The following is a 17,111-nucleotide window of genomic DNA, read 5'->3' on the forward strand; positions in this document are numbered from 1 at the left end:
CCTCTTAACGTATTTAGTTTGATGATACTTGTTAAAAATTACATCTCTTTTTTGGTAGCATCGTTCCCAATTGAAGCGTAAAAAAAAATTGCTGTCTTAAATTTAAAGAAAATAAATAATTGCAACCATTTTTGGTAGATCTATTGTAAATCAACAATCAATTATTCATTTGGAATCGTATTAATATCAAAGACACTAGAGTTAATCTTAATTTTGATTAACTACCTGTTTGAGATATATTGAGATCATATTAACACTGTCGTTAAATATCCCATTTTCATAATTGGTCTTTGATCTATTCTTTGACATCATCATCCATCAAATTTCATGTACCATTTATAAAACTTTAAATCAAATATTAAATATATAATTTTTGCTTGTAATCACACTGATAGGTACTTTGAGTTATTGAAGTATCACAAGCTTTGAAACAAAATCATGGAGTTAAATGAATCTCAACAATCATTAACAAGCTCATCATCTCAAAAACCAATAATATTTTCACCACCAACTTTAAGTAATAACAGCACATCAAAATTTACATTCAATCAACAATTACCTGAATTACCTAATGATTTTAATTCTAATAGACAACAAAGTGTTGGATATAATTTACAACATGAATTTGAAACTTTAACTGCTGAATTAGATTTAGATTTAAATAATAATCAAATAAAACCTTCTCATAGTGCACCACCTGAAAAAGATTTACAACAACAACAACAAGTACCATTAAAACAACAAAAATCAGGAAATGATCAAATAACATCAGATCCATTAGTTGATTTCTCAAGACCTACATCAAATTCAACTTTAATCGCTCCTTCGGCGTCAAAATTAAATCCTTCAAATCCATCTTCAAATTTATTAAATTCAAATACTTCAACAAATTTTAATAGATCAAATGAAATAAATTCATTATCACCGACTCCAAGTGTTGCAGCTTCAAATCCTCAAATAAATTCATTACTTGATTCAAAAGGGTTAAGAGGAGCTACAGGTAGCTTTTTACACCCACCATCTGCTTCAATCCCAGATAGACCACAATCTGCTAATGACTTTACGAATATTTTTAATAGAGCAGGACATGCTTTTACAAATTTTGGAGCATCAGGGCTACAAAATCAGCAACAACAACAGCAACCTCAACAACAACAACAACAACAACAACTGCAATCACAACAATTAAATTTGGCACCACAATCAAACTTCTACTCTGATCTATTAATATTCAGTAATTGGATTGAAAATTTAAATCCACAAGATACAATATCAATGATAGATTATTTATGTGCAAGTTTACCAATTGATGTATTATTAACATTTCAAGCTAAATTAGATAATCATTTACAAACAAATAAACAACAAACAACAGTTCCTCAATATGTAATGTCATCTTATGATAATTTAATAGGACAAGATCTCAACCTTGATTTAGAAAATTTAAATTTAAATGATCAAAAAATTAAATATAAACAACAACAATTTGATAATCAGCAACAACAAAATCAACAAGTACAACCACAAAATTATTTAAATGTCGATAAGCAAAATCTAGCAAGACCAAAATCGGCAGATCCATTCCTCAACAATCAAAAATCAGGAAATCAACACACAATCAATCAAAATCGTAATCAACATCAAAATCATTCATTAGATAGATCAAAATCTCCAACTTCTCATTTATATGAAAAGACAAATTTTTTACAATTAGCAGCAGCTAATCCAAGTCATCCTCAATATTATTATAATCAATACAACAACAACAGTGGTTCAATAATATCAGGATCAAACAACAATAATTTAAATAATGTAAATAATCAAAGTAATAATTCACAATTTTATTCACCTCAAAGTTTAAATAGTGCAACAAGTCCAGGAAATGGTTTACATCAGGATGGAAACCTTGACATGTCAAATACTGCTTTAAAATTAGGTGCTTTAGCTACAATAAATTCAAGAGTTGCTTTGGATAGTAATAGAAAACATCCACATGCCGGGACTAATACTAATTGGTCAAATCAACAACATCATCATAATAATCATAATCATAATCATCATCATCACAATTATAATAATAATAATCATCATCATCAACAAATCTCCCCACAAAATTCTAATAATTTTCATAATTTAAATCATTTAAATGCAATGAACTATGAAGATTCTTTAAATAGAATATCAAATTCATCATCAGTACCTACAACAAGTTCATATTATAATAATAATAATAACAATAAAAATTTTAATTCAACAATGGGATTAAAAAAAAGAATATCATCACCAATATCAAGTCATATGCAACAACAAAATATTTCAACAAGTTCATTAAATAGTCAATTAGGAAATATAAATGTAAATTCATCATCAATGCCATTAGAAGTTTCAAGTTTAGAATATTTAAATAATATTCCTTCTTGGTTAAAATTATTAAGATTACATAAATATACTGATTTTTTAAAAGATATTTATTGGAAAGATTTAATTGAATTAAATAATGAAGAATTAGAAGAAAAAGGAGTTGCTGCTTTAGGAGCAAGAAGAAAATTATTAAAAGCTTTTGAAATGGTTAAAGAAGTTCATGGTGATGATTCAAATGATAAATAGGTAGAGAAAAAAAGGTAATTAAAAAATTAATATAGAACGGTATAGATAGTCTAAAATAAAGTAAATGTGAAATTGTAGTATTATTAATTCATTATTATTTATTATTATTATTGTCATTTATCTTAAAACTATTCTATTATCATTCATTAAAAGTTAATCACATAATTATACAACAAGAATTTGTCTTTTTAGCTTGTTTATAAAACATTCTTGAAGAACTACTTAAAGCTTCAGATTTATCAACTAATGAATCTAATTTTTCACCTCTTTGTAAAACACCTTCAATAGTTTTATGTAATATAACTTTAGTATCATCTAATTCTTGTTGAACTTTCATTATTGAATCAGCTTGAGAAGGATCTTGATATTTTTTTAAATATATATCTAATTGTGATTGATAATTTAAATTTGAATTTGTTTCAGTTAAATTAATCCATTCGTTTTTAGGATGTAATGATAAATATTCTTCTAATATTTTATTTATTAAAGTATAAGCTGGTCTTACAGGATATTCTTTATCAGTTATTATTACACCACTTAAACCTTCAGATCTCGTGTAGGTATGACCAATATAATTACCTTCTTCAACACTTTGTCTTTGACCAACAGGTGTTCTTTGTGCTACTGTTTCTGAAAAAAATGTCATAAATTGTGATACTCCATTTCTTTCAAAAAATGAAAATTGTGATAAATCTCTTGATGATGTTAATTCTATTGTTTTATCACCATTTGATTTTAATATACCAATGTAATATACCTTCATTTTTGATTTGTTTGCCTGTGATCTACTACTTTTTTTGGTTAAATTAGATTATGCAACAGTTTATGGGGTTAGTTAGCTTACTATGAGATCTTGTACTACTGATGAGTAGCTATTGGTATTGATTAAATTGATTCTTGATAGTTAGTTGAAACAACGTAGCAATAAATTTTAATTTATTTTTTATCAGAAATAAAATAAACAAAAAATTATTTTATTTCTTTTTCAAGTTGAAAGATAATCAAAAGATTGAGATCATTAGATACTTCTATCCATGGATTGAACAATAACTACATAGCTCCAAGATATAACTTACCTCATCATTTGGATTTCGACTAATCTTATGTCCAAAACTTTTTCGCCCATTTTATAAATTCGTCAAACTTCAAAATCACACGCGGCTAAATCTTCAATTATCACATAATATTTATATCGTCTACTACAACCAATTTTTTTTATCAACAACAACAACTAATCAACCAATTCATACTACACATACTCACTAAATGATACTATAACAGCACTTTTAAAGAATGAAATCAAAGAAATCATTTCAAGTAATACCAATTGATAGAAATCTACCTCATAAGAAATCACATGATACTATTAACAAAAAAAATAATAATAATAATAATACAATACCAACTTTAAAAGTTGTATTACTTGGAGATTCAGGTGTTGGTAAAACTTGTTTAAGATCACAATTTATTCATCATGTTTTTACAAATGCTTATAAAGCAACTATTGGTGGTGATTATTTAACTACTACAATTGAATTACAACAACCACAAGGGAAATTAAAATCAAAATCATCCAAGAATAGTGATTTTTCAGAAGAAGATTCGGAAACTTTATCAGATTTAGAACCAGAACACAATGAAACAATCAATACATCATCATCAATCACACAAAAACCATCATCAAATTCAATCTCAATTCAACAACCACCACCACCACAGAAACCACAAAAATTAAATTTACAAGTATGGGATACTGCAGGTCAGGAAAGATTTAATTCCATATCAAAAGCATTTTATAGAGGTACAGATATATGTATATTATGTTATGATATAACAAATTATGAATCATTATTAAGTTTAAAAAATTGGTTTCTTAAATTTATTGAAAATTGTCATGTTTTAAAACCTGGTTTTATCATTGTTGGGAATAAATTAGATAAGTCGAATAATAGAGTTATTGATAAAGAAGAAGTTAGGGATATTTTAACTAATGATATAACCTCTAAGAGTCAATTTAGGCTAAGTGATTATATAAATGATTGGGATTTGGATGTTATTGAAATTAGTGCTAAAAATCATAATTTAGTTAATGATTTATTTCAAAGAGTTGGAGAATTAGGTATGATTTTAAATTCTGAAAATAATGAAGAAGAATTAAATACTCATACAAATTTACAAAATTTTGATAAAATAGATTTATTGGATTCAAATAAGAAATCAAAAGCTAGTAGTTGTGCTTGCTAAATGATGAATAAAAACAGACATACTTAATATAAACTTTTTTATTTATTACGTTTTAAATGATTATTCAGGTTCTAATTGTTATAATATATACATTAAATATCTTACCCCATCAAAAAATAAAGTTATTTATTTCTTTTCTGGATTTTTTAATTTACCTTCATCTAAAGCATCTTCAATTTGTTGAACAGCAGGATCAGCTTCTTCTAATACAATATGTTCAACAACTTCAGTATTATATTCTTTATCATCATCATCATATAATTCTTCTTTATAATGATCAGGATTTTGTTTAAAACATGATCTCATATTTTCAAATTTTTTTATACAATCTATACCTTTTGGTTCAGTTTCTGAAAATACAAAACATGAAAATGCATCTTTAAATTCTTCTCCACAGGGGCCATGAGCCATACCACCTAAACATGGACAATCCCAATTAATTTCACCAGTTTCTGGATTATAAGCAGCTTCTTGTTTTTCATCATCTCCATTTTTATTAGAGTCACCTTTTGAAGATGATGATTTATCAGTAGAATCATGTTTTGAAGATGATGTATTTTCATCTGGTTTATTATCAGAATTCGATGTTTTATCATTTTTTGAAGATTCGTCAGCTTTTTGTTTTGAATCACTTCTTGAATGTCTTGTAATTTTATCAGGATCTATATTATCACTTGCTCTTTGTCTAACATCAGAATCTGTTGAAATATCTTTTCTTTCTGCTCCTTTTGCATCTTTTGTAGTTTGTTTTTTAATATCTTCTTTTTGATTTAATTCTTCTTTATCTTGTTCTTTTTGTAAACGTTTTTGTTCTTCTTCAAATAATTCATTTTGATCTTCTGCCATTTCATTACCTACTTTAAAATCTTTTCTTATATCAGCAGCAACTTTAATTGGTGAAGAATTATTAATTGATGAATTATTTAATGAGTAATATCCAATTGCTACAGCAATAGGAACAATTGATCCAATAACTAGTTTAGTATTGAATTTTGATGATGAATTGGATGCATTGGTTGAGTAAGATCTTATAGATCTTGATGCTTGACGTGCAATAGATGATCTAGTAAATTGTCTATACATTATGCTAAATTTAGTTTGGAAAATATATGTATAAATTCTATAATTAAGTTATAAATATAGTGAAGCAATTTGATGTGAAAAATTGAATTGAACTTTAGTGGATTGATGTAGTAAGTTGTATAATCTTGTTAGAAATTTCCTCGAATAACTCTGTTGATTTCAAATGGAAAGATGTTTCAAATTATAAAAGAAAAAGATCTAATTCAATGAGTTTTAATTGCTTTTTTGTCAGTATATATATTAACTTCAATTGGTTTATGCTAGTTGCTATATATTCAAATATATTGTGTAATTTAAAACCTTAATTTTTCAACTAAGATGATTGAATGATGATGTAGAAAAGTATTATGTAAGCAGATGACTTATGATTATGTAATACACTACTATTCTAGAATATTATTAATATATGTAATACATGTATCAACCATAGATACAATAAATAAAATGAATGATACAATTGGCAATGAAAAGTCGTAACGAGTCGTGATATTCATAAACTATACAATAGAGCTATATACAAAAACTATGGGATGTCATGCTCTTATTAAGCACCATTATTATTTTTATTCTTATATCGTATATCTTGACTTAAATTAGGAATATATTCAATTTCTTCAACTTCATTTGGTTTACCCAGATATTCTGAAAAAGCAGCATATCCAATAGATACAAATACAATAACAACTGATATAGCTCCAGTTTTTCTTAGAATTTTTAATAATTGTTCTGATTCTTTTGAATTTTCAATATGTGCTTTTTTTATATAATCTTTTGATGATTCAAATTTTGATTTATTTTGGTTGATTGGTGACGTTGATTTATTTGTAGCATTTACTTCTGAATATGATCTTGTTTGAGTTTGTTGTATTATTGGATTTATTTTAATTGATTGTGGGGTTAATGGTTTTAATTCTTGTATCATCATTTTACGAAATGCTCTACTATGCTTCGATATCCCTAATATAGCTCTTAACATTTTGATTATATGTGGTTTAAGTAATTGTTTCGGAGCGAAATGTTTGAAAAAATGGGTTGATGTTGGTTAATTATTAGTTATGAATTTTTCATTTTCTTATCAAAAAAATCAGTAAATAATTTTCTCTCTCATTTAAAATCACTTTTTTATTATTCGCTACAATTTATGATGTCATTCATAACGTTCGTAAATTTACTATATTCTACAAATGAATTATTTTACATACCCTATACCTCTATATCAATTTGAAAACTCATCTATTAGATTATCCATTAATAGTGGACGATAATCCTGAGTTTCAAAATTATCTTCATCAGAATTGATCCATAAAACGTCATCCTCAATATATCCAAAAATCAGTTTTTTCTCAAAATTAAACCTATAAATTGGATAACCTTTAGTAAAATGAAATGAATCTTTCAATAAATTCATCGTTATATTCTTTGAAGAACAATATTCAAGTAATATGTCTTTAAATGTCGTCATTAAATTATGGGATGGTATACCATTAGCATTCAATGAAGTGGAATCATCGAATTTAAGTAAATCATCTGCAGTAGGTCGAATTGAGCCTAGTGATCTGGGTAAATTTGAGCATTCTGCATCATCAAAGTTTGATTTTATAATTTTCAATGCTTTGTTTAAATACCAATTAATTAAATCCGTTATTACAGAAGAGTTACAATGAATTAATTTTTCCTGAAAATATTGAAACCAATTAGCATAAAATTCAATTGCTCTTTTTGAATCATTTTTTCCAAGTTCAACTAGCTCCATGATCCATCTATTGAATAAAATATATTGAAGTGGACTAAAACATGACTCAAATTTTGAAACCTCAGCTAAGCAGAACGACCATTCATACACAAGTCTCTTATCATGAAAGCTAGTTAAAGCGTTCTCAAGCCATCTTGGAAATGACCTCTCAAACAATTTTACTAACGATTGAGCTTGAACTTGATCGTATCTACGAATTGTTGGTAATCTCATTTGAAATATTTCAGATACTTGGAGCTTTATTTTCTTTAAATCGCTAGCAGTTCCAAAATTAGTCCATATCGAAGATCTGTTTTCTAATTCAAAGTAATCTCTGATTTTTGTAATTAAAATGCTAAAAATTTGATCCATATTAACGTTCGTAGCTGAAAGTAAAATCAAGTAATCATCAATAAACCAGTCCGATCGATCAATATCCAAAGGATTCCATTCTTTAATTCGTTTAAAAACATACCCAACAAACACTGCTTGAAAACATTTAGAAAGTAGTTTTTCTTTCAAAATTGAGGAAGAAAGACTGACCCAAGTTGACAAAATTTCAATGTTCAACTCATCTGTTTCCGCATCGTCGTAGCCACTTCCTTCAAATAATTCATTAAACTTGATTATGTATTGCTGAATTAAATAGTTGAAAAATAAATTACTATTTGGAGTTAGTTTTGTGCATATCTCAGCATATTTATTAAGTGATGGTATAATATCAATTTCATTTTTAGAATAATCCTCTAACGGTACTTGTAAAATGTAAGCAAGGTCTTGCTGAGATAGCGTCAAAAATACGGAAGCTTTCTCGTCATCAGTCAAAGAAAGATCACTTAGTTTTGGAACATATTCAAAGTGATAAATCTCTTCGTGACTGGTGTACATATCTTCTAGATCAATTTTCAAAGTGGTTAAATCAAGGCATCTTTTTCCCGGATTGGTATCATCTAATATATTCAACTCTTTATTCAATTTTTTTTGTTTTTCATTGTATGCGTGAAAATCATCCCAAATTTCATCAAAATAATTGTAAACTTCCTTTGCCCTGTCATACTCTTGATCGGTCTCAATTGTTTTGACGTTATTCGCCCATGTAATCAATTCCTCTGGCAAAATAATGTTATTTTGTTCAAAGTTACCAACAAGATTATAAATTTTATAGCTAAGTTTCAAAACTTTTTTCAAAAACAATGCTTTTTCATCGTCTTCAACAGTTTTATATTGTTCATCTTCATCATCAGCACTCGCTATAATTTTGTTTGATCTTGCTCCTAATCCAAATTTTCCCATATTCGAAGTAGCATTAATTGGATCAACTATTCCAGATTGATCATTCCCCAACCCTTTTCCTTCTTGATATCCCATTTTCATCATTAATTTTGCACCTATTCCATATTTATGATATTTGGATGAAACTTTTATTGTTACATCCTGTTCATTATTATTACTCAGGTTAAGATCATTCATTGTACTGGTGTCATGATGAGGTGTATTCTCTTTGGTGAAGTGAATCTGACGTGCCGAATTGGAATCCTTGATTATCGGCGTCTTCTTACTTGCAGATTTTTGAGAAACCATCGACATGGATTGTTCTTCTTCAAAAACTTCATCATCCTTGGAATCCTCGTTTGAGCCCAATTCAGGGTTTCGCTGATTTGCAGCGCTCAGTAAATCCTCATCTTCTTCTTCTTCATCTTCAAAATCTGAATATTCGTCATGAATAGATGCCATCATACTCATTGAACCATTGGATTTATTCAACGTTTCATCTTGCTTAACTTCATCTGAACTCGATTTGGTAAATTGAATATTACCAAATCTATTTGTTGTCATATCATTATAAGATGTTTTGATCGAAAAGTGATTGAAACGCAAACACAAAGTGGTAACATTTTATTTTCGATTAAAGAGAGAGAAAGTAGCTGCAAAAAATTGAGACCAAAAGTTATACAAATATATCAAAGTTCTATAAATATTCCGAATAATTAATTCAAAACAGCTCCATCTTTTACTTCTGTATCCTTATCCTTTTCATTAAATCAAGCAAATTCTTTTCCTCCCCTTCATTAAATTCTCCAGCTCCATTAGCATCTGGTTGAACGTGTTCTAAACCTTGCGTTACAACCTGCACAACAAAAGGTATCTCTTGCTCTCCAGGTAACTTAAATTCCTTGGGAATAAACTCACCATACTTTGTAACCCATGATTTTCTATGATTTAACTCTTCCAACTGTAATCTATATAGTTCTTCATTCAAAAAATTATTGATCTTTTTCAAGTATTTTTTAGGATACAAATATTGTTCATGGTGTAGTTCCGTCAAGTACTTAGTTTTGTAGATATCCAAGAATTGAGTATAATGAAATAGTATTTGTTTGACGGTCTCAGCATATATCTCGCATGGTGACAAATCCGCCAATTCTGCATCTGATATTGAGCATTTGTTTAAAATTTCAAGACATATATCAAGCAACCTTAAATATTCCGGTATGGCTTTGGTCTTAAACGTTCTGAACTTTTCCAATTCTTGTTTCATGAGCTCCAAACTTCTTTTGATTACATTCAAATTTTGATCAAACAATTTGCTAGATTTGGATTCATTCGTTATTATAATGTCATAAACTGAGCTCAATTCTTTAAAAACGTCGTCCAATTCAAAAGCGTCGGTTTCAAGAACATGTAGATTGACGTTCAACGTCTCATTCTTGGAATACATCAATTTAACAGCTTTACTACATTGATCGTAATGATTTGTTAACATTTCCAACAATGACACTAACTCATTCTCTAATGACTGGTTCTCTCTTAGTATGGTTCCTATTATTTGATTCGACTCCAAAATTTTTCCATGTGAAGTTGTAAGCTCGACTTGTACTGTGTTTAATTGATCGAATTCTTTTGTAATCACTTGATGTTGTTTGCGAAATTGATTTAGCGTCTCAATGATGTTACCTTGTAACTGAGTTTCCAATAGTTTTTGTAACTTGGTGTAATTCGATCTATAAATCTCGATATTTATTTTGATTAAATCAGTTGACTCTGTGGCAATAAAATCTAGTAAATTTTTATCGTTCCCTTCATCCTCAATCAAAATATCAGATGGTACTTCAGTACTCTTTAACTGTTGCATGATCTTTTCTAATGCCTTTAAATTTGGATCCAAAAGCTTCTCGAAATCGTTGGTGATTTTGCCAACTTTGGTTTTGTATATAGTTTTGACGCGATCCACTTGTTGACTAACAACATCAAGTTGATTTTGATAAGATACAAAAAACATTTCGGCAATATGCAATTCATCAGGTAATTGAGTTGTTAATTTATGAAAAGTCTTATCCAACAGTGATTGCGCATTTGAGCATAGCTTTTGAGCTTGCTCCAAAGTTTGTTGAGCCTCTGTTAGCCATTGATTCACTTGAGTAATACTGATATCTCCCACGTTATCATTGATCATATGCAATGTTCTCTTCAGGCAAAACAGTGAATTGATTCACATACGTGGTGCCACTTATTTGGGTTTGATAAGTTTGTTTAATGTTCTGATAAAAAAAAAAATCACGAACCTAAAATAATTTTTCAAACTGATATTCAATTCAATATCAACGAAATATATGTCTGGTGTGCAAGCTTTGAGAGCCTTACGTAAAGCATCAGCTAAAGGTGAAGCGATCAATTTATATAGCAGCGATGGTGATGTGACAGACTCAATTAAGGAAGCATCACAAGTATCATTTGGAAATCATAGTGAAACGAAGTATGACTTGGATCTACAAACAAATTTTTACAACGAAGATAAACCACAGGATTTAAGGTCTGTAGTATTTTGTTGGCTATATGAGAAACATACAGATCAAGAGTACAAAGCAAAAGCCAACGAACTTGGATTTGTACCGTTTTCAATTGTGTGTAAGTTTGATTTACTTACTTGGTTGAAAGGTTCAATAGACTCTTGTCAATTCGTAAAAGAAGAAAAAAGTTCAAATAAATCAGTAGATACTATCAAAGACATCAAACTGGAACCGGAAACTAGGAAGCATAAATTAGATGATCCACAACTACAAAGAATAAGTGCATTTGAAAGAGAGTCAATAGATCATAATGCAGCTTTGAGAGGTTCAAAAAACATAGACTTTAGCTATTTAATATCTGATGCTAAAAAGTTCATGCGTGAATTGAAACGTGCCAAAACTGCACCAAAGAAGAGTCAAAATTCTAATTCTTCTAAAAAACAACCAATAATAATCGTATCACCAGCCACCACAGCATTACTTGCCTTATCAAACATTAAACAATTCCTAGAAAATGGTGAGTATACAGTACCTGTTACTAGCAATAGACCACAATCTGGAGTCGTAATACTTAATCATCCTTCAGATAAATTAATACCTCAAGGACAAAAAATTATGGTAGTAGATAATACAGATCTTTTCACCAACCCAGATTATTGGAATAGAGTAATAGCAATTTTTACTACAGGTCAAACTTGGCAATTTTCAAAGTATAAATATAACAAAGCAGAACTTCTATTTCAAAAATATCAAGGTTTTTACGTAGGATATCAAGGCGAATCAACCCCAAGTCAAATTAAAGATTGGAATGTTCGTGAAATTAAAGTGAATAAAGGAGATCAAAGATTCAAAGATAAAGTGATTGTGAAAGATCTTTGGTTAGATTTAGAAAAAATTCTTATAAGTAAAGGTTATGGTAAATAATGATCAAAATAATGAATGTAATATATATACAAAGTTTTACTTTTTGTTTCTCTATTTATAAGATTTTTCTAGTTCTACAAATTGTTCATAAATTTCGTTAGAAGTTTTGTTAAAAACTTTTCTATCATCTCGAGATCTTATGGCAAATGTTCCATTTGCAATATCTTTGTCGCCGATGATGATGATGTATGAATAACCACGTTGAATAGCGTCTTTTGTTCTATATCCAACTGTTTCGGGCCTCTTGTCAACATCCACATGAAAATTGAACCCAGTTAAAGGAGATATTGATTTCTCAGTATTCACAATGTCTCCTGATATAACTTTTTGTAAATCAATTGCGTGTGTAATATGAGACTCATTGACAGGTATTATTACAGCTTGTCTCGGATTGATCCAAAATGGCCATTTACCTTGATAATGGTCGAGTAAAATTGCAAAAAATCTTTCCAAGGAACCAAAAACAGCTCTGTGAATCAATATTGGTTGGTTATCTCTTGTACCATCTTCTGCAACATATTTCAAATCAAATCTTTTTGGCAATTGAAAGTCTAGTTGAATTGTTCCTACTTGATGTTTCTTCTGAAAAGCATCAGTCAAAAGAACATCAATTTTTGGACCGTAAAATGCTCCGTCACCTTCTCTAATTGTCCAATTGCCCTCACCGGTTGCTTCGTTTAATACTTTCTTCAATTTATTCTCAGCATTATCCCAAGTTTCTACATCTCCAATGAATTTTTCTTCTGGTCTAGTGGATAAATAGTATTCAATCTTGTTTATTCCAAAAACATCATAGGTGTCTTTAATTAAATTAATTGTGTTTTTAATTTCTTGATCAACTTGTTCCATATTACAAAATATATGACCGTCATCTTGATGAAATCTACGCACTCTAGTTAATCCGGATAAAGCACCACTAGCTTCATTTCTATGTAGCGAACTAAAATCTGAATATCTTACCGGCAATTCATTGTAACTTCTATCAAACTTTGCATAGATCATGCAATGACTCGGGCAGTTCATTGGCTTTAAACCATACTCATGTTCCTCTATATTCTCACCATGATGTTCTTCCTTTGATAAATCGTTTCCAACAACTTTAAACATATCGTCTTTATAATTCTCCCAATGACCCGATTTTTGCCATAGCTTAGTTTTAAATATCAATGGTGTCACTACCTCTTGAAATCCATATTTAATCTGTTGATTTTTCATAAATTGAATCAATTTATTTAATACTCTTGTCCCATGAGGTAAGAAAAATATTGATCCTGGTGATGACGGATCAGTTGTGTAAAGTAATTGCTTTGTTGAAATAGCATGATTCGTATTGGTAGATGACTCTAGCTCTTTGTTTTTAGTTGATAATAATCTATATGTACATCTTCGTAGCCCTGTATTTCGTAAGATCATTTGTTAAAATGTGTTGCAATTTTTTGTATTTATATTTTTTACTACATATTTTTTTACTACAATAGAAGTACGAATTAACACTATAAATTTACACACGTTATAAACTCAACTCGTCACTTCTACTTTTATTGGCGAGCCTGCTGCTTTACCATTGGATTTCGATTTCGACGCATCTGGTTTTCGTATGGTTATTTTCAAAGGATTGGTCGAGTTACTTGGTACATAACCAGAATAATTGACCTTGAATCCCGTAAATGTCTTGAATTGTTTTTGCTTTTTAACCCATTTTTTACATGGTTTACCAGATTTGTCCAATGCATATAGTGCGCTATTAATACTATTCATTGCTAAACCTGCAGTAGATGACTCTTTTAGTCCGACGTTGATTTTATATTGACTTATACCTCCACTCCCTGATCCTCCTCCACCTGATGTTGATGCATTTGGCGCTGGCGTAACTGAACCTCCATCAGGAGCTGGTGATGATTTTTGCAGATTGGTCGAGGATTGTAATCCTGCTGCTATTCTTCTTTCCTCTTGTGCTATTTTCTTCAATCTTGATTTTGATACAAATGGTTCAAATTTAGGTAGAGTCCCTAGAAACTTTGAAGGTAATTTAAGCTTGATCCATAGCCTTTTAGCAGCAACCATGATATATAAAGTGATATGATGACTTGACCCTTAGTTTGATATCCAGTGGGAATTAATATAGATTTAAAGCCGAATAAAGTGAAATTATAAGCTGAGATAACAAAATTCACGTTTCTTTATTGATAATCTATGATACGAATTGTGATGAATTTGATTCACTTGTGGTTGGAACTAAAGGATCTTTTTGTTGCACAATTCAATCTAAAAATATTTCTAATCGTGTTGTAAGATTTCAAATTTGTTTAAGTAGCATTTGGTAGTAAAGTTTTATCAAATATTTTTAATTTCATGGATCACAAATCCAACTTTAATAATATCTCTTATCAATATGTGGGATCATGTCAAATTTTGAACCAACATTAACAAGAGATAGATTACCATCTAGAATAGATTTATTTGAAAACAATTTGAAATTAGATATTAGAGCTCATCAAAGAACTTATGAAGGTGCTTATACAAGAACTGCGATTGGATGTTTTTCCTTTTCAATCTTAATCATTAAATTATTTTCAAAAGAATTTTTACCTATTGGCACGATATATACAGTATATGGATGTTTACTTTATTTCATTGGTGTTTACAAATCGTCATGTGTGGACGTTTATTACAATCCTGAGAAAGATATGGAAATGTACAAGACAGGTGGGGATTATGTATTAATTTTATCTATCATAAGTTTATGTTGTTACATTGCTTTACTAATATTAATTATGAAAATGTGATATTATGCTAAAGTTCCTAACCCAACAAGTATTAATTGCAAGAATAATTGTAAAGACCAAAATCCGATTCTTTTCATTCGAACTAATCTTGCTTCTTCATCAGCCACATAATCAACAAAATTGTCATATACTTCCTCAGATATATCATCCATTAATAAAGAATCGTATACAGTCCATGAACCTTCGAAATCTTGAATGTTTTTGACTATTCTGTTGTGAATTTCAATCACTGTGTTTTTAGAATTGATATAAGCCACAATTGGTCTAATTAGTGCATAATTGATATATGATAACTCAGGAGCTTTGAATGGAACTATTGCTCTAACATTGATTAATTTAATAGTTAAATCTAATACAAAATACTTTGTGATGTCAGTGTAATCATCTTTAGTTAATCTAGTATGCATATCTGGATGTTTTGATTGTATCTCTGGATTTTTATATTTAGTTGCTTCCTTAGTAATTGATTCTGCTATCATATTGACAATTTCTTTCACTCCAATATCATTATCATGTTCTTGTGGAACCATAACTTCTCCTATCATATCAACTTTACCACTTGTAATCCAGCCAAATGGTCCTTCTAATCCTGTATTCAAATGATCTATATTCAAAGCGTCGACTCTTAAACAAGTTATTCGTTTCCATTTATTATGATTTTTCAAATTATCATCTTCATTTAATGAAAAATCACTTAATCTTTGCTTTTTATGTACAGTAAATAAAGAATTATCATATGAACCACTCATAACATTTGCATTCAAAAAATCATAAAACAACCAGTGTTTTCTTAATTTTGATAATTCACAATTATAAATGGCAACATCAAAAGGTCTAAAATCTTTTGGTTGTTTTAATTCAAATAATACATCTTCCATTTTAAAATCTTCAATTTCAAAATCTCCAGGTTGATATACATTCTTATAATTCGTAGCATCATCATCTGGATTCCATCTAACATGCGTTCTATCTACTTCACCTCTTAGACCTTTGATTTCTAGGGTTTCAATCATACCAGTACCATTGACCCATTTATTGAAAGATAAAGAAATATTAACCTCTTCTATTATTAAATCAAACTGTGTATAGTTTCCATCATCTTCAAAAACATCCTCTTCAATTTCTTCATTAGGTGTTTTTATCAATAATGATTGCTCATAAGCTTCCTGTTGTGATCCTTTTATAAATTTTTCAATCTTTTTAGGTCTTCTACTAACAAAGCATTTTCTGAAACTAATTTTACCGTCTGACCATCCTGGAACTATTGCACTTTCAAAAGTTACAGTCATATTTGAATTTTTAGTTATGAATTCACCTAATTTTCTAGCAACAAATTCTTGAGCGAAAACAGTATTTGCTGTAAAAATTATCAATGAAAAAAAAGTTGTGGTTGCAACAAATATTAAGAAGACGTTACCAACAACTAGCCATGAAAAAAATGCTGAATAATCATCAGTATTATACGGTCGATTTGATTTTTTTAATAGCCACTTTATTCGTATTTTTAATCTTGAGATGATATTATTTGCCTTGGATAGTAGTTGTTCTTTCGTTACTTTCGGTATTTCTTTAGCAACTTCTTTTGCTTTAGGTATAATATTTGACTTTTCATGATCATTTGTTGATGGTTTGTTGTTTTTCAATTCTTGCAATATTATTGAACTCTGATGAATTGATCTGGTAAAATATGGGGAAAATTTGGTAATTGGGTGAGGTTGCTTATAAAGCAATCGATTCAATTGTGGATATGTTGTTGAAAAAATTTGACCAGTGCATCGTATGGGTTTATTTCGAGCAACCTTATACATTAAACCAGGATTGATTCGCAACAATTTGATTCCTCTTTGCTTTGTATTGATTTATTGATTTATGGTAATAAATTTGTGGTTTCAGATATTTGATCGAGAAGAGAAAATGAAGTTGCGATTTTGTGTAAATTGCAAATTT

At 29.2% G+C, this 17,111-nt stretch overlaps 12 protein-coding genes across 12 annotated transcripts; 4 read left to right on the forward strand and 8 right to left on the reverse strand. All coding sequences in view use genetic code 12, as the record gives it.

The window, feature by feature from the left end:
• Window positions 1-438: 438 nt before the first annotated feature.
• On the forward strand, window positions 439-2,607 carry KGF55_000783 (uncharacterized protein; the record flags this gene model as incomplete). The annotated part of the gene is made up of 1 exon (XM_051761090.1): window positions 439-2,607. The coding sequence occupies one exon, from the start codon at window positions 439-441 to the stop codon at window positions 2,605-2,607; it is 2,169 nt and encodes a 722-aa protein (XP_051616728.1).
• A 157-nt stretch (window positions 2,608-2,764) lies between these two features.
• YKT6 (palmitoyltransferase) lies at window positions 2,765-3,370 on the reverse strand (the record flags this gene model as incomplete). The annotated part of the gene is made up of 1 exon (XM_051761091.1): window positions 2,765-3,370. The coding sequence occupies one exon, from the start codon at window positions 3,368-3,370 to the stop codon at window positions 2,765-2,767; it is 606 nt and encodes a 201-aa protein (XP_051616729.1).
• A 530-nt stretch (window positions 3,371-3,900) lies between these two features.
• YPT7 (Ypt7p) lies at window positions 3,901-4,851 on the forward strand (the record flags this gene model as incomplete). The annotated part of the gene is made up of 1 exon (XM_051761092.1): window positions 3,901-4,851. One exon carries the CDS (start codon window positions 3,901-3,903, stop codon window positions 4,849-4,851), a length of 951 nt encoding a protein of 316 aa, XP_051616730.1.
• A 126-nt stretch (window positions 4,852-4,977) lies between these two features.
• MIA40 (Mia40p) lies at window positions 4,978-5,934 on the reverse strand (the record flags this gene model as incomplete). The annotated part of the gene is made up of 1 exon (XM_051761093.1): window positions 4,978-5,934. The coding sequence occupies one exon, from the start codon at window positions 5,932-5,934 to the stop codon at window positions 4,978-4,980; it is 957 nt and encodes a 318-aa protein (XP_051616731.1).
• Window positions 5,935-6,478: 544 nt separating this feature from the next.
• KGF55_000787 (uncharacterized protein) lies at window positions 6,479-6,910 on the reverse strand (the record flags this gene model as incomplete). The annotated part of the gene is made up of 1 exon (XM_051761095.1): window positions 6,479-6,910. The coding sequence occupies one exon, from the start codon at window positions 6,908-6,910 to the stop codon at window positions 6,479-6,481; it is 432 nt and encodes a 143-aa protein (XP_051616732.1).
• Window positions 6,911-7,150: 240 nt separating this feature from the next.
• KGF55_000788 (mRNA splicing protein) lies at window positions 7,151-9,502 on the reverse strand (the record flags this gene model as incomplete). Its single annotated transcript, XM_051761096.1, has 1 exon — window positions 7,151-9,502. The coding sequence occupies one exon, from the start codon at window positions 9,500-9,502 to the stop codon at window positions 7,151-7,153; it is 2,352 nt and encodes a 783-aa protein (XP_051616733.1).
• A 175-nt stretch (window positions 9,503-9,677) lies between these two features.
• Window positions 9,678-11,120, reverse strand: KGF55_000789 (protein kinase regulatory subunit; the record flags this gene model as incomplete). Its single annotated transcript, XM_051761097.1, has 1 exon — window positions 9,678-11,120. The coding sequence occupies one exon, from the start codon at window positions 11,118-11,120 to the stop codon at window positions 9,678-9,680; it is 1,443 nt and encodes a 480-aa protein (XP_051616734.1).
• Window positions 11,121-11,277: 157 nt separating this feature from the next.
• On the forward strand, window positions 11,278-12,378 carry CDC73 (Cdc73p; the record flags this gene model as incomplete). The annotated part of the gene is made up of 1 exon (XM_051761098.1): window positions 11,278-12,378. One exon carries the CDS (start codon window positions 11,278-11,280, stop codon window positions 12,376-12,378), a length of 1,101 nt encoding a protein of 366 aa, XP_051616735.1.
• Window positions 12,379-12,429: 51 nt separating this feature from the next.
• On the reverse strand, window positions 12,430-13,791 carry MST1 (threonine--tRNA ligase; the record flags this gene model as incomplete). Its single annotated transcript, XM_051761099.1, has 1 exon — window positions 12,430-13,791. One exon carries the CDS (start codon window positions 13,789-13,791, stop codon window positions 12,430-12,432), a length of 1,362 nt encoding a protein of 453 aa, XP_051616736.1.
• Window positions 13,792-13,896: 105 nt separating this feature from the next.
• Window positions 13,897-14,442, reverse strand: KGF55_000792 (uncharacterized protein; the record flags this gene model as incomplete). Its single annotated transcript, XM_051761100.1, has 1 exon — window positions 13,897-14,442. The coding sequence occupies one exon, from the start codon at window positions 14,440-14,442 to the stop codon at window positions 13,897-13,899; it is 546 nt and encodes a 181-aa protein (XP_051616737.1).
• A 338-nt stretch (window positions 14,443-14,780) lies between these two features.
• On the forward strand, window positions 14,781-15,164 carry KGF55_000793 (uncharacterized protein; the record flags this gene model as incomplete). The annotated part of the gene is made up of 1 exon (XM_051761101.1): window positions 14,781-15,164. The coding sequence occupies one exon, from the start codon at window positions 14,781-14,783 to the stop codon at window positions 15,162-15,164; it is 384 nt and encodes a 127-aa protein (XP_051616738.1).
• A 2-nt stretch (window positions 15,165-15,166) lies between these two features.
• KGF55_000794 (uncharacterized protein) lies at window positions 15,167-16,972 on the reverse strand (the record flags this gene model as incomplete). Its single annotated transcript, XM_051761102.1, has 1 exon — window positions 15,167-16,972. One exon carries the CDS (start codon window positions 16,970-16,972, stop codon window positions 15,167-15,169), a length of 1,806 nt encoding a protein of 601 aa, XP_051616739.1.
• Between the last annotated feature and the right edge of the window lie 139 nt (window positions 16,973-17,111).

Source organism: Candida pseudojiufengensis (assembly GCF_024610245.1).
Source record: "Candida pseudojiufengensis strain CBS 10847 chromosome Unknown scaffold3, whole genome shotgun sequence".
Taxonomy (NCBI): domain Eukaryota; kingdom Fungi; phylum Ascomycota; class Pichiomycetes; order Serinales; family Debaryomycetaceae; genus Lodderomyces; species Lodderomyces pseudojiufengensis.